Below are 22,725 nucleotides of genomic sequence, written 5' to 3'. Positions count from 1 at the left end.
TATTAATATAAATATTTAAAAATATTTCAAACCGAAAATATTACCTATGTCATTTAATTATTAGTTAAAAAAATCAATAAAAATTAATATATTATAATTATATAAAAAATCTATAAAATTTTATAAAAAAAATTTACAAAAATCTTGTAAAAAATCTGGAAAAATCCATATAAATTTATTTGTAAACATGTGAGATTACTTAGAAAGCAATAAAAATCTACTACATCCACAAAATCTTTCATTTAAACAAAATCACTAAAAATCTTCAAAAAAATGGATGGAATACACCCAATAAATTTGTTAATACATTTTATTTAATCCGTTTGATGTTTGATGATCTTGAGGAATTCATCCAAACGTCTTTCTTTTTCTTACGTGTTACCAAGACTGATCTGGCGACATCCATCCGCCATTTTCTTTACCTTGATCCATCCCTAAGCCGATCACAATTCATTCTTTCAATATCCCAAAATACATTTATGCACATATTTATTACATATATGCGTGGATTGGAATTCGAGCAGTTGTTCCGTGAGTTGAATTTTGATCGCTTGTAGTAACAATCACCCTCCTAGGGTTTTGAGATTTGAAGCTCTGGGTGCCAATCAGTCTCGGCAGAGGCCTCTGCCGTCATCTTCGGCAGGTGGAATATGGTTATTTCTACGCCATAATCCTCCACAGTCTCACAATCTCCGTTATTTACCTGAACCTCAAATGGACTTTGTCACCCGCCACGCTGCCGCCGATCATCAAACACCACCACCTCCCACCTCCACCTCCACCGCTTCTTCCGCCCCACTCGAGGAGCCTGAGTATTTGGCCCGTTATACAGTGGTTAAGCACTCATGGCGGGGCCGTTACAAGAGAATTCTTTGCATTTCAAGTTATAGTATTATGACTTTGGATCCGAACACGCTGTCTGTTACCAATTCTTATGACGTGGGTAGTGATTTTGAAAGTGCTGCTCCCATAATTGGGAGGGATGAAAATTCTAACGAGTTTAGTATTAGTGTGCGGACTGATGGACGTGGGAAGTTTAAGGCGATCAAGTTTTCATCCAAATACAGGGCGAGTATAATGACCGAGTTGCACAGGATAAGATGGAATAGGCTGGCAGCTTTGGTGGAGTTTCCTGTTCTTCATTTGCGGAGGAGGACCTCAGAGTGGGCCTCTTTGGTAAGTGTTAAGGTTACTGAATTTTTTCTTCCAGTATGTGGTTTGAATTTGTTGGTAAATCATAAATGGTTCTTCTCCTTCTATAGGTGAGTTTCATGTGAACTTTCCTTGGTTTTCTAGTTTAATTGCCACACCCGAAAATTAGATTAAAAGTTAATGTGTCGGATGATATGGATGAACCCCAGTTTATTTTAATCATGTTAATGGTTCCTGTAATGATATTGTGTAGGATGCAAGAATGTGGCGACCTTTTTACTCCGAAGTTTCTGCGACAAATCTATTTTAGAATCTAGACAGCTAAAAAAAGGAAAAACAAAAAGAAGTTGATTGCGATGCGTCATTGGTGTAAAACCGTGAGAACCTATATAAGTATACAAGAAGGAAGTGAAATTCTGTCTTGCTATCTGTTTTCTGGGCTACATCTTTGCTATCTCTTTTTATTTTGAGTTAAACCTTGTAAATAGTACATGAAAGTAAGAGAGGGATTGATTGTTCAACTGTTGGGAGAATCCTTTTTGGTCTTTCATTGGGTTATACTCTCACTTACCTACCTGAACTAAATAAGAAGGGATCGCATCTCACTTGACATAGCATATTTCTGTACTTTTCTTGCCAAATGACGTTTTTGCTGGATAAACTTTATATTTTGTTGGAAATGAAATTTTAATTTGCATGTTTTGTGGTTTTGAAAAGTTGTTTACATTTCTATTTTGTTGGCTGAAATTGTTTTCATGATTTTAACATGAAAATGAGAAATATATACAGGTATGTTGTATAATTGGGGTACTACTACTACTACTGCTACAAATTATGATATCTGCCATCTATGGAAATTGGATCCTCAATTTTAAAGTTTCATGCATATTATCATGTCATTATATCTTTTCCTTGGTGCGTTGGTTGCTTTTAGTGGCTTAGATAGTTTTTCATTTACTACTCAATTTAAAAACTTCAAATGTACGGCGGCTACGGCCTGTCCATCCTGGAGAAGCTGATTCCCCATGAGGAGAATATGGACTTTACCAGGTGTGATTAGGGGAGTGAAATGGAATGAATGTTTTACTTACGGGTGCAAACTCCAGTACTGTAGGGCATAATTCTAATATATAAGAACCTCTAGCAAAATGGATGACTGATTTATTATTCTGTTGACATTAATTGTCTGATTGGTGGATTGCATATTATACTAATTATTGAATTAAAAGGCAGAGTTTCTCTTATCTTCAGTTATGCAATTCAATTCATTGGGAAATTATAAATTTATTATATATGTATCGTTTGCCTTTTGGTTGGCTTTCAACATGGGGTACAAAATGATGCCTGCTAGTTAAAGAATGGTCAGTGGGGTGAAGTGAATGTTTAAAATGAGTGTAATTAAGTTATAACATATGAGATCTTCTTAAAGGAAACCTAGAGGTATTCTCGCTTCTCGGGAACTTTGTAGGTTCCACAAATGGCATAAAAAAATATTCTTAATAGTGGAAAGTATTGAAGATGCCATGGTTGTATGGGTGACATCATGCCTTTGGTGGTTCTTTGGAACATTAGGACTCCGCCTATCCGGTTTTAACCAAGATGGGAATAGGTAAGTAGCTGCAACCAGACCGTAGAAATAACTGTGAATTGAGAGGAAACACAGAAGTAAAAGAAGATTAATGGTAACTGAAGCAAAAACTTGGTGCCATGCATGCAGTTCACTCTATTAGTGAGGGAGATAATACTAAGCATGGGTCATTAGTTTCAATCATTCTATGGAGTAAAATTTGTTCTTGTGCACAAATTGTTACTTAATTTTTGAATTAATATATTGTGAAAATTGCTCGAGTTGTTTGTATTTATTTGAAATTGGAATAACCTTATTTTCTTCAACCTATTGGTTAACTGTCTAACAAAATCAAGAACTATTAAAGATGTTTCCCCATGTGTATATTCACTATAAGAAATGCTGATATTGTATGCCGATACTGATTTACTCTAATTACAGGTGTATATTAACTAATATACTCAACTGTTAAAAACAATCTGCATGTCAAAAACAATTGTATTCTTATTCTTTGAAATGTGCATATTTTGTTTGTCCATTTCATCCTTATACTAGCCTTTAGGTCTTCCTCTTAGATTTTCCAACTCCATTTTTTACTCGAATGACATTTGAACCATAGGGTATAAGTATCCAAAAGCTACACACAAGAGTAGGTAGAGAACGCATAGCTGCGTCTATTGATGTTGATCTGAGTGTCTCCTTGATGAACTTTGGTGTGGAGACCACCTTTCCCTTGTACTAGTAGTTTTCTGGGGCATCTTTTTCAGCAATTTGATTTGTTATGCTGAATTTTCGAAATGTCTTTACTTCAAAATCAAGTGGGAAGCATTTGCAGGATACCTTTTTTATGTTCTCAGTTCTTTCCCCTATCTAATGTTCCAAATATCTCAGTTAACAGAATCTGCTTTGATATGTGGTAGTTTGCAGCTTATTCACCGTGTCATCTTACTATATGATGTTGCGTGTTAAATTTCAAATTCCCAGGAATAATGAATTTGTTTTGTGCAGAAAATGAAAGTCACCTATGTTGGAGTTGAGGTGATAGATTTGGAGTCTGGAGAACTTAGGTGGTGTTTAGATTTCAGAGATATGAATTCTCCTGCCATTGTTCTGTTATCTGATGGTCAGGGAAGAAAAAATATTGACCATGGAGGATTTGTTCTTTGTTCTCTTTATGGAAGGAAATCTAAAGCTTTCCAAGCTGCTCCTGGGACTTCAAATGCTGTCATCATATCAAATTTAGTATGGAGTACATTGCTTCGTTCCTGATTTCATATCCTTCTGTGAAAATCCATATTGTTGTCTTTTAAATTTCTTTTTGTTTTACTTTTTTGACACTGTCTTAAGATCCTAGATGCTGTTTTTTGCTAACTTTATTGAGCAATTATTATGCCTCTGATAATGCTTATGAAGTAAACAACACCGCTTAAATGTTATGTTCCAGACAAAAACTGCCACTGCAATGGTTGGGGTGACATTGGCTGTTGACAATTCTCAATCACTTACCATCACAGAGTACATGAAGCTAAGAGGTATCTTCTACTATCTTGTTTTATAATTAATACGCAGTTTAAATTGTGGGTCCACTGTAGCTTTATCCATATGACATGTTTGCCGTGTCATCTATTTCAACTTTGCAGCTAAAGAGGCTGTGGGGGCGGAAGAAACTCCTCTTGGCGGTTGGTCCGTCACAAGATTGCGGACTGCTGCTCATGGAATGCTACCTTATGCTGGATCAACTTTGGTGCTCGGACCAAAAGGAGGAATTGGGGACTTTGGTGATGCTGTATCTCGGCAACTTATTCTTACCAAGGTTTCTCTTGTTGAAAGGCGTCCAGAAAACTATGAAGTAAGCATGTGACTGTAATGCATCTCAGATGATATAATTTTTATGGATGTGCTTCATCAGTTCAGTCAATGTTTTCTTTTTGAGAAAACTATATACCATTCTTGGACGTGCCGGCATTATGCAATAAAAGAAATTTGCATTCGTATCTAACTATTTTTGCTCATTCTATATGCCTCATGAAAATTTATGAATCTTTTGAACCAAAAATGTCAAATTTACTCGCTCAAGTGATCTGTATAAACAGGTTGGTTTTTCCTCGAAGCTTCTTTATAGGTTATGGTCTTTTTATCACTTTCTATAGATTTTTTGCTTTATATTTTAATTATTTTTGTTAATACGACAATGTTCCACATTTGAACTCTTGTTTATTCCGAATGTTACTTTATGCATCATTGCCTTCAGCACTTAGTGGGATCACAGGTGGTTATGAACACTGTCCGGGACTCCGAGACACAATTTAATTTATGTTGATCTATTATTATCGACATTATGAATTAAATGCAAACGAAATTAGGAGAATCCATACTAAACTTCTTAAGTATTGTCAATTTGCATAAAGTTAGTGTGTGTCGTGTATCTCCTGTTTCTTAACTGTTGATGAGTGATGGTTATGACTTAGTGTTGCACCATCGACATTTTTCCCTGGATGTATGCTTATATGGAATTGTTGATTAATTGTGACTTTTCATTCTGAATGCTTGAAGGCTGTTATTGTTCGTCCTCTATCTGCTGTTAGTGCTCTTGTTCGATTTGCTGAGGAGCCACAGATGTTTGCTGTAGAATTTAATGATGGATGTCCTACTCATGTGAGTTTATCATGGAAAAAGTTACTTAATCGGTGCTTCATTGGAAAGCAAACAAAGTTGCTAATGTGTGATGATATTTCAGGTGTATGCTAGTACTTCTCGTGATAGCCTACTTGCTGCAGTTCGGGATGTTTTGCAATCCGAAGTAGGTATTTGTGTTGTTTGGTGGTCAAATAAATTTTAATTCTAAATTTGTTCCAACTGATTCTTCATTTGTAGTTGACTGATGAGTACACCGAGTTTCAGTTAACTTTAAATTGTTTGACTTGTTCACTATATATTGCACTAAAGATGTGCATTCAATTTGTAATTGATATGTATTGAGTGTAAACAATAAACTTAGTTCAAAATTTGTTTGAATATGGTATAGCTTCGATTGTGCAGGGTCAATATCCAGTGCCTGTGTTACCCAGGATGACGATGCCTGGCCATCGAATCGATCCTCCTTGTGGTAGAGTATGTCTGAAATATCCCTTAAGTCAGCAGCAGCTCCTTGTTGACTCTGAATTTGCTACCATGCATTTGAAATACCTGGCTGCAGCTGCCAAAGACGCTGTGGCTGAAGGAGGCTCTATTCCTGGATCAAGAGCTAAACTGTGGCGTAGGATAAGAGAATTTAATGCATGTGTTCCATTTAGTGGTGTTCCCCCCAATGTTGAAGTACCTGAGGTGACTTTGATGGCCTTGATTACGTTGCTTCCTGCTGCTCCTAATCTTCCTCCGGAAGCCCCACCTTTGCCTCCTCCATCTCCTAAAGCAGCTGCTACAGTGATAGGTTTCATTGCATGCTTACGGAGGTTGCTGTCTTCGCGCAGTGCTGCTTCACATGTTATGTCATTTCCTGCCGCTGTTGTAAGAATCATGGGCCTGCTTAGAAATGGTTCCGAGGGAGTAGCTGCTGAAACGGCAGGGCTTGTTGCTATGCTGATTGGTGGTGGTCCTGGGGATACAAACATATTATCTGATACAAAAGGAGAACAACACGCAACAATCATGCACACCAAATCTGTATTATTTTCTGACCATAGTAACTTAATTATCCTTGTGAACAGATTAAAGCCCATGTCAGTTTCGCCATTATTGTCCATGCCTGTTGTTGAAGTTTTTGAAGCAATGATATGTGAACCGCACGGTGAAACAACCCAGTACACAGTTTTTGTTGAATTATTACGCCTTGTGGCTGGGTTACGACGTCGTTTGTTTGCTCTGTTTGGACATCCGGCGGAAAGTGTTCGAGAGACGGTTGCAGTAGTTATGCGCACAATAGCGGAAGAAGATGCTGTTGCAGCCGAATCAATGAGGGATGCTGCTTTACGTGATGGTGCGCTGCTGAGGCATTTGTTACATGGATTTTACCTTCCTGCTGGAGAGCGACGTGATGTCAGCCGGCAACTTGTTGCTCTGTGGGCAGATTCTTATCAACCTGCTCTTGATTTGTTATCTAGAGTTCTACCTCCTGGGCTGGTCGCTTATTTGCATACACGATCTCAGGCTAATTCATCAGATGATACATCTAATCAGGAAGGTTCCTTGATGAGCAGAAGGCAGCGACGGCTACTTCAACAGAGGAGGAATCGTCCAGGAAAAGCAATACCATCTCAAGGACACACCATACCTTCTGTCAATGCTGCTGAAGTTTTTGAGCAAACACATATGACAAGTCCTTACCCATTTCGAGGATCAGATGGTTACCAAAAGTCTGCCGGAGATTCAACCAATGGGCTGGTTCCATCTGTTCATCCTTCTTTAACTCATGGGATGGAAAACTTTTCTGATAAGCTCCCAGTTGTAGGGGTCCCTCCAACAGATCAGTTACAGGGCATTTATTCTGCTGATATACCTGCAGATGCTTGTGAATCAGTTGCAACTAGTATGGGCAAAGTTGATTCTGATGTTGGTTCATCTGTGCCCGAGAATCCAGGCCTTCCAGCTCCAGCCCAGGTGATCATGGAGAACGCTCTTGTTGGATGTGGAAGATTGCTATTAAATTGGCCTGATTTTTGGCGAGCTTTTGGTCTTGATCATAATCGTGCAGATTTGATCTGGAATGAGCGTACTAGACAGGAATTGAGAGAGGCTTTGCAGGCTGAGGTTCATAAACTGGACCTTGAGAAGGAACGGACTGAAGATATTGTCCCTGGCGGTAGATCTGAGGATAGTATCAGCGAGCAAGAATGTCTGCCACAAATATCATGGAACTACACAGAATTTTCTGTAAGGTACCCCAGCTTGGCCAAAGAAGTTTGTGTGGGTCAATATTATTTGCGTTTGCTTCTTGAGAGTGGCAGTGTTAGCGGCAGCAGGGCTCAGGACTTTCCACTTCGTGATCCTGTTGCTTTTTTCAGAGCACTTTACCATCGGTTCCTGTGTGATGCAGACACGGGGCTGACTGTAGATGGTGCTGTTCCGGATGAAATGGGTCCCTCAGATGATTGGTGTGATATGGGAAGATTAGATGGTTTTGGAGGAGGGGGAGGTTCTTCTGTCAGGGAGCTTTGTGCGAGGGCTATGGCAATTGTATATGAACAGCATCACACTTTGATAGGCACATTTGAGGGTACTGCTCATGTGACAGTACTCTTGGACAGGACAAATGATAGAGCTCTACGACACCGTCTTCTGCTTCTCTTAAAGGTAAATAACCTCCTTCCTCAATATTATGAATCAAATAAATTAAATTGAAAAAGTAGCTATATTATTGATGTGTGGCATGGCATCTCTCAGTTTCCAACTCACATGATTTAACCCTGATTGAAGGTCAGTTCGTCTCTTAAATAATGTGATCCTAAATTAATCTTGAAAGATTAGTGACATCTTTATTGCTCTGTGATGGAGAACAGTTTGACTTATCTTCTGGAAAGAGGAATCATACATATTATTTTTAAGACTGGAGACAGACACAGCAGGCCTAGGGATTGAGACATGTTTAGTATTGGTATCTGTAGGAATATGATCATGAAATTACTGCAAAACTTCAGCCCTCTGCAATAATAGATAAATTGGAGAGAATAACGGCTAGTCGACTCTAAAACTATTGCGAAAATCTTATAATCAGATCATATTATTTAAGTTGAGAATCTCTCATGTGCCGGTTGCATTAAATGATGAAATATGTATGAAGGGTAAAAACTTGGTACAGTGATGGTGTCTTAGATATCATGAACAAGAAAGATTCATAATAATATTCATAGATGAGTCAATATTTCACTGGCACAAATATTATTAATTTTGTATTGATTTTTAAGTTAATGCTTCTTCCTATGTGCAGGTTTTGATGAAGGTTTTATCGAATGTAGAGGCATGTGTCTTGGTAGGAGGTTGTGTGCTTGCAGTTGATTTACTGACAGTAGTTCATGAGACTTCTGAAAGAACTGCTATACCCCTGCAGTCTAACTTAATTGCTGCTACTCCTTTTATGGAACCACTAAAGGAATGGATGCTCACAGACAATAATAATGTTAAAGTTGGGCCAGTGGAGAAGGATGCAATTAGAAGATTTTGGGCAATAAAAGAAATTGATTGGACAACCAGGTGCTGGGCATCTGGGATGGCAGACTGGAAGAGACTAAGAGACATACGTGAACTCCGGTGGGCAATGGCTACTCGAGTTCCCGTTCTTACTGCGATCCAGGTAAGATTCCTTGAAAAGTTATTATTTCCATTATTTAGTAAAAGCAATTCAAATTTCAAACTGATTAAATTATTGGTGTTATATAACTTTTCCGTTCCCCAACAAAATGGTTGGGCTAGCGGGGCAGTGGGGCACGTGGGAAAGGATGTCAGCAACAAGTTTATGTCTTTATTTTCTTTCCCAAAATCAAAATTTCCATCCTTTTGCATGTCTACCGATGTAATTACTGTTGATTAAATTCTCTCGTCGTTCCCATGATCATCCTGTTATTTATTATAATCCAAAATGTGCTACTTAAAAATTTTATAATAATTTTATTCAACCATCCCAACATGATTTAACAACTGCAGTAACAAATTTATTTTTCTAAAAATAAAACCAAAAGTAAATTTTGTTTCCCCCAAAAATTATCCGAAAATGTTTCCCTGAACTATTTTCTCAAAACAAAATCTAACATTCTGAAATGATTTGGTGGCTAAATGGAAATTATTCATTCTTATATATTGTCAGACTTCCAAATGTTGAGGCACATTGGAATAAATTCCAAAGAGATATGCGACCCTTTATTGATCTACCAAACTTTGATGATTTATGTTTCCAGATAAACGGCAGTTTTAAAGAAAATTTTCATGATTTTGACCATCATTGGTATAATTGTAATGGTGCATGGCTTGAATATTTATTGGAAAGTTAACATTGCAGATAACTAGATGAAAGGTTTCTTTGGTGCATTGCTTGTCTGGAAAAAACTTCTTTTTGTCTCCTCTTGTCCTGCTTGATTTGTGAAATACGGGTATATTTTGATTAAAATCTAGCCAAAGTTGAGAAAAATCACGAAGAAATGCTGGTCACGTTCAACCAGTAAATAGTATAAGTTAAGGACCCATGTATATCAGTAAAGTCTATCTGGAAAGATGGCAGGAATAAAAAGTTTGATAGAAAGGTGTGACAGCAACAAACCTGGAAGGAGTTCTATATTTTTTTAACCTGTCAATATTATTTGTTTATATTTGATTTATTAAATTTCTAAGATGGTTGTGACTTTGTTCAGGTAGGACAGGTTGCATTGTCAATATTACAAAGCATGGTAGCTGCTCATTCAGATATAGATGATGCAGGAGAGATCGTGACACCCACACCTAGAGTGAAAAGGATTTTATCAAGTCCACGTTGTCTTCCACATATCGCGCAAGTAATCTTAAAAAGCGTTTGTCATATATTGGTGGATTTATAGTGTTTCAATTGGCTTGTAGATTCTCGAAATGTAGCGCTTCAATCTACTTAATGCAGAGTTATGTTGAACTCACGGTTGCTTTATCTTAACCAGAAATTATAGCACTGAGTTATTTGCTCTCATAATTGAGATTTTATTACTCTGAATTAATTTCCTGTTGCTGTTGAAAATTATTGATGTTTGCATTCTAGTTCATCAGGATAATTGTCTCTTATCGCCTAAGATATGTGAGCAACACTTTGAGAGATTAGAAATAAATAGAAGTCCCGAAAACTAAGGCATACTCTCAAAGTTGATCACACGACTCTCTCACTTATATTTACATCATATCTTGGGAATGAGGTTCCTTTTGCAATTGATGCTGAATATGTTCTTGACTGCTGACTAAAGATTAAACAGTCAATATTTTCCACAAGCTTGCATGAGATGTTACCCTCCTTAAAGTTAGAAAGACATTGCATGCTACACGAGCATAAGATATTCTCTCCTAGAGTAGGCATAGTTTACCCTTGCTATTTTTGTAAGCTCCATTAATTGCATTCTTATATCTTTTGGAGGTGAATTATGATATCTTTTCCTTCACTATTTAGCTAAATTACATTTCATTGACAAAGGTAATGTCCATACTAAATGTAGAAGTTTAACCTCGAGGAAGTGGGTGTAAATATGATTTTGGAAGGTAGGCTTTTGTGCCATATGTAAGGGTAGGTGGACATTATTTACCCTTACTATTTTTGTTGGGGGTGATTTAATTTGACTCTTGTTTTAAGATGAATGGATGGCTGCACAGCTTTGGATTTTCTTTGAAAAAATTGTACCAAAGTTTAATTGCCATATTATTTCATTCACAGGCATTGCTTTCTGGTGAACCAACGATTGTCGAAGCATCTGCTACTTTACTGAAGGATATCGTTACCAGGAATCCCAAGGCCATGATTAGACTGTACAGTACTGGGACATTTTATTTCGCCCTTGCTTACCCTGGATCTAATCTTCTTTCAATTGCACAACTCTTCTCAGTAACGCATATACATCAAGCCTTTCATGGTGGTGAAGAAGCCGCAGTTTCCTCTTCTCTGGTTTTGGCAAAACGGAGTGTTTTAGGGGGCCTCTTACCTGAGTCTTTGCTATATGTACTGGACCGTAGTGGGCCAGTTGCATTTGCGGCAGCAATGGTTTCTGATTCTGACACTCCTGAGATAATTTGGACGCATAAGATGCGGGCAGAAAATCTTGTCCGTCAGGTTGTTGTCTATCCACCCCGCTACTGTTCTTAGTATTTACTTCCAAACGATTGTTATGCTTGAATCATCTGTGAATTAAACACAGGTATTTGAATTATTATTTCATTTCTCATTCAGGTTCTTCAGCATCTTGGTGATTTTCCTCAAAAATTGCCGCAACATTGTCATTCGTTATATGATTATGCTCCAATGCCTCCAGTGACGTATCCAGAGCTCAAAGATGAAATGTGGTGTCACCGATATTATCTCCGAAACTTGTGTGATGAAATTAGATTTCCTAATTGGCCTATTGTTGAGCATGTCGAGTTTTTGCAATCATTGCTAGTTATGTGGCGTGAGGAGTTAACCCGAAGACCAATGGATCTTTCTGAAGAAGAAGCTTGCAAAATACTGGAAATATCCATTGAAGATGTATCCAGAGATGATGCTCCTAAAAATCAAAGTTTGGAGTTGGACGAGATTCCTAATCTACTGAAACAGATTGAATATATTGATGAAGAAAAGCTCAAGAGACAATATAGGAAACTTGCAATGAAGTACCATCCTGATAAAAATCCTGAAGGGAGGGAGAAGTTCTTGGCAGTTCAGAAAGCATACGAGTGCCTGCAGGTATTCCATATTCCTAGAACAATGGCCTTGTGTAATTTTTTTTTTAATTTCTCATGTTGAAAACCGGGGACTTGTGCTGCTAAGCATCAAAGAAAAGTTTTTAGATCCTATTTCACATTTAGTTCAAATTGTTTGGATTTTTTATACAGTTTTTCTCTTCAAAAAATAGGATGTTCATGTTGATAGGCCTTTGATGTAGGATCTCTTGGTTGTGTTGTATAATTATGTCATTTAATCTAGCATAATGTAGCTGTAAAAATTTTTTGTACCATATATCGATGATCATTGGTGGCGATACTGGTAGTGATGGTATTCGGTGTGAGTTTTTGGTAGTGGTGAGAGTTTTATGGGTCTTGGGAATAGGTATGATGCTGCTGAGTACTGAAAAAAAAAGATCAAAAGAGGTCCTGAATGATTGAAATGGATCCTCGGTATAGAGAAGAGAAGGAAGCTTACCGTAAATGTTCATCAAATAAATGAAGAATTTTATTGTCATTGTTACGGACATCAAAACCAGGAGAGACTTTATTTGATTTTAAATGAGTTATGCTAGATAAATCCTAAATTTAATCTTCTTAAATTTGAAAACCAAGTGTGTTTATTAATGGGTGTAATCTCAGCAAATGAAGCTTGTAGATGTTGAGTACCATAAACTTCCTAGGCATAATTTGTGCCTGTGTGCGTAGTTCTCAAGAGTTCAGAGGGAATTAGTGGTCATAATCTATGAGAAACATTAACCTTTTGATACATTATGGATCATTAAATGCTTCAGTGGCATTTGCAAAGTGATTTTGTTCTTTCTCTGGTTCTTTTTTCAGGAAAGTCGAGAATCTTACAATTTGTTGAAGAAAACTGGATAAATGTTAATATGACAAACAATAGAGTGAAAAATTTCTACTCTGTGTTTCCCAACATCATTTTGTGATTAGCAAAGCCATCAGTGACATACTGAGACTTTTATTATTATTATTATTGTTGTTGTTATTATTATATGTTCTTTTTAGAAAACAAACTGGAAATCCCTTCAGTTTATTGAGTAGCAAATAATACAAGTTTAAATTATGTGACCATGCCTTCATAAATTTCATACTTGTTTTTATCTTTAAGCTATTTTGCTTTCGAGGATTAGATGTACACTGTTTTCAATTTAGTGCCTGATATTTTTGTATCTTGGCTTAAATTAATGATTTCAACGGACTCATAGGAAGAGATAATTCAATTTTACTATTCAAAGGACATCTCAATCTTCTCTGATAACACTAAGCAGTCTATGAATGTTAGCTCTATTGTACCAATCACTGTTCTAAAGTTTAATGTTACTGTTCCCAGCATCCTCATGTGACTGGTGAATAAGAATTTGTGAGAAGCTGCAATGGACACAAAGTTCCAATTTTTTTGTATCTGGTGAAAGATGTGTGGTATATGAGTAAGTCAGGGAAATAGATAGACCTAGTGACTTTAACAGGAGTTACAAAGTGTTGACAAAGGATATGGTCTGTTTTGGTATTCTTTGGTGATGACCCATGATCGAGGAGAATGATGGATGGGAATCCATTTAACTGATATCAAATTGATGAGAGACACACTTGTTTCGGTTTATTTGGATTTGATTTTAGATATGGGTTTCTTACAGTAGGAAGTGGGATTGATGATGAAAGTGGTTTTGTAATTTGAACAAGTACAGTTTGTGACTTTTGTGCATGTACTTGTCTGTGTTAGTGTTGGCAGCAGCATTGCTAAATTTTAGAGGGTATTCAAACTTTAGTTGCTGTTGATCAAAAGGAGGGTATTGGTATTCAGATGTAATAGAAAGTGCTGGTGTTCTATTATAGCATACATTTCTTAGAACATCACAATAATCTCTCTCGGACTTCTGAAATGTTTGCACTTGCCCAGTTTCTGTGTAAAAACTAAAAAGTGCGCTGAGCATGAGTGCATGACTCTTTTATTGATATAGTATGCAAAGTATGGTCCTTGGATGTGTGTGGGTCTGGGCAATATTCTGTTTGCATTAAACTTAAGGCTCTGAAGGCGGAACTATAGAAATTTAATTCTACTCACTTAATGGAAGCTGTAAAATGTCTATATTAACTTCGAGTATTCATTTTCCCCCTAAAAATCCATTAACAAATATTCAAAGTTTGCAAAGCTCATTTTTTCTTTGGTGTCATTTTTTATGTTCATTTGATCTCTTATTCCTTTTGGTTTTATCGGCTTATGTTGATATTGTATTTTGGAGCTGGGTAGGTAAGAAGATTGTTATTTAATTTTGTATTGTTCAAGTATATTAAAATGTCTACTGAGAAATAATTGCCACTTAGATTGTGTTTTCTTCGGTGAGTTCGCTGAATTCTGATTGATCGCCTCTAGGTGACCATGCAAGGGTTGCAAGGCCCCCAAACTTGGAGATTGTTACTGCTACTAAAGGGCCAGTGCATTCTATACAGGCGATATGGGGACTTATTGATGCCATTCAAATATGCTGGATATCCAATGCTGCTAAATGCCATTACAGTCGATTCAAATGACAACAACTTTTTGTCCTCTGACCGAGCACCACTTTTAGTTGCGGCCTCCGAGCTTGTCTGGCTAACGTAAGTTCATTGTCCATATTTGGTTCTCTGTTCATCTTTGGTCAGCAGTTTGTATTTATACTTGATAAGCTGAATCTATCACCATAACCTTAACCTCGTTAAGGTGTGCATCTTCTTCATTAAATGGTGAAGAGCTTGTTAGAGATGGTGGAATACCACTTCTTGGAACTCTTCTTTCACGATGCATGTGTGTGGTCCAACCAACAACTCCTGCTTATGAACCATCCACCACCATTGTTGCAAACATAATGCGAACTCTCTCAGTTTTGAGTCAATTTGAAAGTGCCAGAACTGAGATGTTAGAGTTTTCTGGACTGGTTGAGGACATCGTTCATTGCACCGAACTTGAGCTTGTGGCTGCTGCTGTCGATGCTGCCCTTCAGACTGTTGCTAGAGTTTCTGTATCCTCTGAGTTTCAAGATGCTTTACTAAAGGGTGGTGTGTTGTGGTAAGTGAGATTGTTTATGCTTCTTTCCCATTGAGCATACCTTTCTTTGAAGAGTTGTCATTATCCTCGGAGAGCTCTGTAACTTTTTGTTCTGAAGCTTGAGAATTGGGTTCTAACTCTCTGGCTGCTTCATGTGTACCATAATCTTGGATAACGCTCTCCACGGTTTTATCAAAAACTATTATTTTATCAAAAACTATTATTTGTTGATGTTCCCTAGTGATACCATTAACTAATTCCTGGTCCTTTTCATGAACTTGTGACTTCATAAATTATCTTATGTTTGTTCAGGTACCTCATTCCATTATTGCTTCAGTATGATTCAACTGCGGAAGAATCTGACAAGACAGATGCTCCTGGTGTTGGAACCAGTGTTCAAATAGCAAAGAATTCCCATGCTGTACAAGCGTGTTACGCCTTGTCCAGGCTTAGTGGTTTAGAGACCAGTGAGACGCCAACTCCCTATAACCAGGCTGCATCTGATGCCTTGAGAGCTTTGCTGACTCCTAAACTTTCAAGCATGCTGAAAGATAAATCACCCAAAGATCTTTTAGCCACGTTAAACTCAAATCTGGAATCTCCTGAGGTATTGTTGCTGATCTTTCCTTTTACAAATAATATGTTGGAGACGTTCTTTATTGAAGCATTCTATTATTTTTTCGCTTTAATTATTTTACAATTTGCACGTTTGCCTTCTATCGCGAAATTACAGGGCTCTTTAAGGTGTATTTCTCAGATGGGTAAAAAAATTAATGTTTTTTTTCTGCATTTTGTGTTGTAAAAATAGTGAGAAAAAATAATGAAGAAATCTCTTTGGATATTCTGCATGTCTTGTTATTGAAATATCTCATTATGTCCTCTGGAATCTTGTTGCTTTTATCCCTTGGTGTGAAACTGTATAAAGCGGATAACACAGGAATACAACCCTCATAAAAGAAACTTCATGCTAAGTGATCCAAGCATGTAATTGTTGTAAGGACAAAAATCAGATTTTGCAATGACAATACTGGTTGATGTTTATTGCAATTAGCTGACATCCTTACCTGATTGTTTGTCTTCTAAGTGTTGCTAGAGTAGCTGAAAATCGTTCCTTGCACCGGTTTTATGATTTTTTTAATTAGGAGTCTAATTATTCTAACCCATCTTGAACCCATATTGTTAAAAATAGCCTTATTTGTCAAATACTTTACATTATGGACTTGTTTAATTTAAAAGTCCTAAAATATCCTCTCTTTTATTGATCTTAATTTATCACTACAATTTAGTGAATTAAAAATTCATTCTGCACAATCTCCCAAAAAAAAAGTATAGTAAAAATGTGATTTGTTAGGGATGAGAGCTTTATTTGCTGACGATGTGATCCGATTGTTTTTTATCCTTTTAGTACATGTTGATATCTTGTCCGCCTTTTTGTGACTTTTTCCTACTTCATCATAAATAAAATGTTGTTTCTTAAAAAAAAATTTGACATTCTCATGTTAAAAAATATGTTGTCATATAATGTGGGCATTTGAAGTTTTCCTTGTTGTTTCTTCTCCTGTAGAAATAAAAATGGACGGGAACCCTTTCTCATTGATGACATTGAGAAATTTTTGTGTAAACAAATTCTTGAAATAATGGTTCATGTAGAATTATGAGCCAACGGAATGAGAAAATAATCGTGAAAGATGGAAAAAAGAATTTAAAGGATATATTTGGAATTTAAGACTAATTTTATAAATTAACTTAAGGCCAAAATTGATTATAGCACTTTGTAGGAGGCCATTTAAGAAAAACCCTCTTTTTTAATTTATCAATTGTAAAAATGGTTGTCCTAATGCTGCAAGCAGAAATCTGTTTCCAACTTATATAGGTTTTGATTGATAAGTGGATATGTTAGTGATACCAACAGCGTTTCAGATCGAAAACATTTTAATGCAAAATGAATCAAGTGCTAATGTCAAGAACAGCATTGTATGTGCAAATATTGATATTACTGTTGCCTTTGGCATGTAGATAATTTGGAACTCCTCTACGCGAGCCGAACTTTTGACATTTGTTGAAGAACAGCGTGCATTGCATGGCCCTGATGGTTCATATGACCTGAAAGATTCACATTCATTTGTTTATGAAGCATTATCAAAAGAACTCTATGTTGGAAATGTGTACTTGAGAGTCTACAATGATCAACCAGATTTTGAAATCACTGAGCCTGAGATCTTCTGCTTGGCCCTTGTCGATTTTATATCACATCAAGTGCATAAAGCATCAGATGAAGGCACAGATATTCAGGGTAATGATGATGTAAACGCCGAATCCTCTGTTGAGCAGGATTCTGCCTGTGATTCTTCACCGTCGAGTGGTGGGAAAGTCATGAGCATGGAGGAGATAGAATTAGTCAAGAAACTTCAGTACGGTCTGGTATCTCTTCAGGTATGTACCTTGTAGTTTTGCTTTGCCCTCAAGTTATTGCTGATTTTGATGCTTTTGCCTTTGTAATTTCAGTATGTCTTGACGAAGAATCCCAGCTTAGCTTCTGCAGTGTCCTCAAAGGAAAAGTTATTACCCCTTTTTGAATGCTTTTCTCTCCCAGTTTCTTCAGAGAGTGACATTCCTCGGTTATGCTTAACTGTTCTGTCACGCCTGACAACATATGCTCCCTGCCTGGAGGCAATGGTTGCAGATAGCTCTAGTCTGCTTCTTTTATTGCAGTTGATTCACTCATCTCCCACCTGTCGTGAAGGAGCTCTGCATGTTCTCTACGCCTTGGCAAGCACGCCAGAGCTTGCATGGGCAGCTGCAAAACATGGTGGCGTGGTTTACATACTTGAAGTTCTCTTGCCATTACAAGGTATGGCATCCCATTGACAGCAAGTATTATAGGAAAAGTTTTTCTATTATTTTCTAAAATGGAGAGGTTCTGTAGATGAAATTCCTTTGCAGCAAAGAGCAGCAGCTGCCTCATTATTGGGAAAGCTCGTTGGGCAGAAAATGCATGGACCTAGAGTTGCTATTACCTTGGCGAGGTTTCTGCCAGATGGTCTTATCTCCATAATCAGGGATGGTCCTGGAGAAGCAGTTGTCAATGCCCTTGAACAAACAACAGAGACTCCAGAACTTGTATGGACTCCAGCAATGGCAGCGTCACTGTCTGCTCAAATTGCGACAATGGCTTCAGATTTGTATCGTGAACAGATGAAAGGACGTGTCGTTGATTGGGATGTTCCTGAACAGGCGTCTGGCCAAAAGGAGATGAGAGATGAACCTCAGGTATTATTGAGAGCCATCAAGTCAGTCCAAGAATGCCTGAATTATATTCATTTCCTGACTCACAACATCTCTTGATGTGTAGGTTGGAGGAATCTATGTCAGATTATTCCTGAAAGATCCCAAATTTCCACTTAGAAATCCAAAGAGATTTCTTGAGGGACTGCTCGATCAGTATCTTTCTTCCATTGCTGCCACACATTATGATGGGCAAGCTGTTGACACCGAGCTTCCTCTGCTTCTTTCTGCTTCGTTGGTCTCGTTACTCAGAGTATACCCTGCTCTCGCTGATCATGTCGGATATCTAGGTTATGTACCGAAACTTGTTTCAGCAGTTGCTTATGAAGGAAGAAGAGAAGCAATGGCTTCAGAATCCTCTTTGCCTGAGGATGATTCGGTTCAGAAAATTTCACAGACTCCTCAGGAGCGTGTGCGCCTTAGTTGTTTACGTGTCCTACATCAACTTGCAGGTAGCACCACTTGTGCAGAAGCTATGGCAGCTACTAGTGTCGGTACACCCCAGGTATGTGGTGATTTTTTTATATGTGCTGTCAAAAAATTTTCTTAGAGTCTGGTTACACATTTTTTTTTAATTTTGCTTGTTCTTGATTCCAGGTGGTTCCACTTCTGATGAAAGCAATTGGTTGGCAAGGTGGAAGCATTCTTGCTCTTGAAACTTTGAAGCGTGTAGTAGGTGCCGGAAATCGAGCAAGAGATGCGCTTGTTGCTCAGGGTCTTAAGTGAGTAATTATTTGCCTTGTCATGTTATTAAGTTGTGGAATTTCTATAAATATGTTAGGGGTTTGATGCATGCTTCGTGATGAATCTTCTATCGGATCTATCATGTTTCAATGTTGATATTGATTATGATTGTCCTAGGGTTGGCCTTGTGGAAGTTCTTCTCGGTCTTCTTGATTGGCGAGCTGGGGTAAGAAATGGGCTTTGCTCACAGCTGAATTGGAATGAGTCAGAAGCATCGATCGGCCGGGTTCTTGCAATTGAGGTGGGTGCTATTCAAATAGTAGCTTTCATAATGGCCCTTTTAAGGATTCTATTTTTTTTTTTATAAGAAACATTATTTTATTAATGATATGATAAGAACAAATTACATCAGTAGACTAGTGGTCCACTGCATTATGAAGTACATATGACGAAGGTTGTTTTAATGATACATAAAAGCTCAATCTCGCACTATATCTAATATCAAGACATTCTTGAAGTTATCATGAATGCCGATCCACATAGTTACTGTGATCTTGATTTTTTCCCAACAAAGTTCTCTAGTTTCTTCCTTGTCATAAAAATATCTTCTATTTCTTTCCAGCCATACTATCCAACATATGCAATGAACCACAACTTGCCAAAAAATTCTTCCCCTCTTGTCAGTTAGCTGTCCTAAATCTATAGAAAATAAATCCCCTGTTGAATTTGGTGTCACCCAAACCAAACCAAGCTCTTGCAAAGCTGTAGTTCACAATCTGTTCGTGAATGGACTATGGATGATCATATGATCCTGAGTTTCTGCTTCATTTTTACACAACACACACCAATTTGGGCAAATAGCAATTGAGGGCCACATTTTTTGCATCATCTCCGAGGTCGGGAGCTTACCCTGAATCTCTATCCATGTAAATACCTGAATTTAAACTCAGTATTATAATTTATCCGGTTGAAATTGAGTGATTTTATGTTTTAAAGATTTTATTTTGTTAAAAGTAAAACATGTCTTCATTTTGTAGGGAGTTTTATCTACCTTGAAACAACAAAGTTTTACTTTCACTCCCCCAAATCAAGATTAAGCAGTTATCCCCCTTGAAATTAGTTGTTTAAGCACGTTTTACCATTTTGTAGATGTTCTTTCCTCGTATTTGTTTCAGCATTAAATGATTCATTTCGATGAACTAAACTCTGACCGTTAAAAGAATCTGCTGAGTTCGTTTATATTTCCTTGAATGGAACCATATGGTTTAGCGAGTTTGACAATCAATATTTGGTTAATCAAAGTATGATGATTTTGACCAAAGTTTTCCATTTGTTTATTTTTGCATTATTTATTCTTCTGATGGTTGCAAAAAATGTTTTGGGGTAAATATTTATAGAGGCAGACTTTTACAACGTGAAATGCTTTATAAACAAATATTTGTTAGTCAACTGCTATGATGAAATGAAGGCAAAAAAATCTTGGCATGTTTTTCTCCAAGGAGACGATTCCGGATAAGCGGTTCAGCAAACAGCGTCAAGTATACGAAGTGCAAAAGTGTATGATTCAGTCGAGTTTGGGCAGTTCTTTATGTATATTTTAGTTAGCTGCTAATATGGTGAAAAGAAGCAATGATTATGTCAAATTCTTCTCCCATTGGTAGAATCTTTCTTGCAGTTTTTGTGATGAATGGTTTGATTCACCTTCCAAAATTATTTTCTATGTTTTGTGAATTGGTAAAAATTTCAAGTCTACTAACGAGCTATTCAAGATGTTCTGAATTGCATGATGGTTTTACTTTTGCCAATTATTATTTTTTCTGTTGTTTATGGTTGTTACCCTTTGCTATATTTGTGAAGGTTTTGCACGCATTTGCAACAGAAGGGGCCTACTGTACCAAAGTGCGCGACATATTAGATGCCTCTGATGTAAGTTTCACTCCTGAATCTATACCCCTTCTTATTTGTTGAAGTCTATCTAATTTTTTTTATTAAATGTTGAGGAATTAATATATTGTTGATCTGTTTTCGAGCTAATTCCAAAGTAGTTGCGCTAATTCTTTACGATCCATCCAAAGCTCCAATCCCGCTCATAGTGTTTCATGTTCACTTAAACTAGTTTCACAATATGCTTTAACGTATATAATATATATATTAAGCTACTGAACACAATTAAATTCATTGGTAATGATACACAATAATAGTGATGATACAAACGTGTACAAATTATTTTTAAGAAGTAAAGTCTTTCGGGCAAAAGCAAGTGTAATATTCACAAATTGTAAGCATTAAGAGACTAGTCTTGAGAAACACCCTTGATCAAATCTTTTCTGACAAAGCAAGTCTCATGCCTGCACGCCATTACAAAATGGGATCACATATCAATTACTCGTATTCATCCTCGTTTTAAAAAGTGGTTCACTCAAGTTGCTATATGGGTCCATTATAATTACTTGAACCATTTTAAACCATGTGAATCATGGGTATTACAATCATACCTTTAGAACACGGCAATCTCATTGTGGCGTTGCCCATTGATCCACTGTTGATAGGAATCTAAAGGTGATTTCTACAGGTTTAGTAGTTGGCTCTCGCGCGAGTAGCTTTATTGCCACAAGTTCGAGATGTGGCTCTTGTTTCTCTTGTAGGATTTTAGAGTAGAGTACTGTAGAGTGGTTTAGAGTTGCTGCTTCGGCGTTTTTAGTTTCTCTTGGTTTTGACACGTATGAAAGTTGGGTATATAGAAGTAAAATTATACTCTCAATGCAAGGTGAAGTTTGGTTAAGATATAGGGGTATCAATTATTAAAATAAAGACTGGTTGAGAATCTATATTTGTTTTCTTCTCAAAGTCGGAGTTTTTGGTCTAACTTTTATTAGCTGCAATTCCTGATTCAAATGTATCAATATTTTTGTATTTATGTGGTCGTGCAGATTTGGAATGCTTATAAAGATCAAAGGCATGATCTTTTTCTTCCTTCAAATGCTCAAACTTCAGCCGCTGGAGTTGCCGGTCTCATTGAAAGTTCGGCATCTAGTCTTACATATGCATTACCAGCTGCCCCACCACAACAACCTAGTCCAACAAAATTTCCTGCAACAGTTACATCTGATTCGAATGGAAGGCATGGCTAGCAAAAGTAATAGCCGCGTTAATCAAAGACAAAGTTTTGTTGCATGTCTGCCTCAGACGAAATGAGAGATGTGTTGGTTACAATTGCTTGAAGCGATTTTGGCCGGACTTGAGTTTTTTTCATTTGGACATTGTAAATTCTATCTTTCTCTACCCCCCCATTTCTACCTTCTTTACCGTCAGGCTTTACTAGTTTCTTTTTTCAATTATCTTTTGTAAATTCCTTTTTATATTCATTTTGTATAGCATGTTGAGGCGAGTTTCGACTACTTGTGCTTCGTGGCGTAGTTTGAGTTGTGACTATTTTTTCCATTATCTGAGTTGTTTCTTTCTGCGATCACTATTTTCTTCACGACTATTGGAATCGATATTTGGCTTCTTGTTGCTCGAATCCAATTTGGGATACTAACATATCTTCTCGCGACAATATAAAGTGTAAAGTGGATTTCTGGGATATATAGTAAATTGGATATGGTATATGAGATTCACAAATAAAAAAGATTTGGAATTTTAA

At 37.1% G+C, this 22,725-nt stretch overlaps 1 protein-coding gene across 3 annotated transcripts; it reads left to right on the top strand.

Moving 5' to 3' along the window:
- The first annotated feature begins 320 nt into the window (after nt 1-320).
- On the top strand, nt 321-22,523 carry LOC140825925 (dnaJ homolog subfamily C GRV2-like). 3 transcript variants are annotated; one of them, XM_073187975.1, is made up of 22 exons: nt 324-1,176; nt 3,728-3,961; nt 4,164-4,251; nt 4,360-4,568; nt 5,273-5,374; nt 5,457-5,519; nt 5,759-8,008; nt 8,643-9,005; nt 10,057-10,197; nt 11,091-11,483; nt 11,601-12,092; nt 14,463-14,686; nt 14,790-15,134; nt 15,426-15,720; nt 17,130-17,546; nt 17,619-17,964; nt 18,040-18,383; nt 18,466-18,903; nt 18,996-19,120; nt 19,260-19,383; nt 20,940-21,008; nt 22,013-22,523. In XM_073187975.1, the coding sequence occupies exons 1-22, from the start codon at nt 715-717 to the stop codon at nt 22,211-22,213; spliced, it is 7,725 nt and encodes a 2,574-aa protein (XP_073044076.1). In that variant the 5' UTR covers nt 324-714; the 3' UTR covers nt 22,214-22,523. The 3 variants fall into 3 exon arrangements, with proteins under 3 accessions (XP_073044079.1, XP_073044076.1, XP_073044078.1); XM_073187977.1 differs by lacking the exons at nt 324-1,176; nt 3,728-3,961; nt 4,164-4,251; nt 4,360-4,568 and having other exon boundaries at nt 5,359-5,374; nt 5,745-8,008; XM_073187978.1 differs by lacking the exons at nt 18,466-18,903; nt 18,996-19,120; nt 19,260-19,383; nt 20,940-21,008; nt 22,013-22,523 and having other exon boundaries at nt 321-1,176; nt 18,057-18,301.
- Nucleotides 22,524-22,725: the final 202 nt, after the last annotated feature.

The sequence above is a fragment of the Primulina eburnea genome, chromosome 3, assembly GCF_022965805.1.
Source record: "Primulina eburnea isolate SZY01 chromosome 3, ASM2296580v1, whole genome shotgun sequence".
Classification (NCBI taxonomy): Eukaryota; Viridiplantae; Streptophyta; class Magnoliopsida; order Lamiales; family Gesneriaceae; genus Primulina; species Primulina eburnea.
This window is presented reverse-complemented; position numbering and strand designations above follow the sequence as displayed.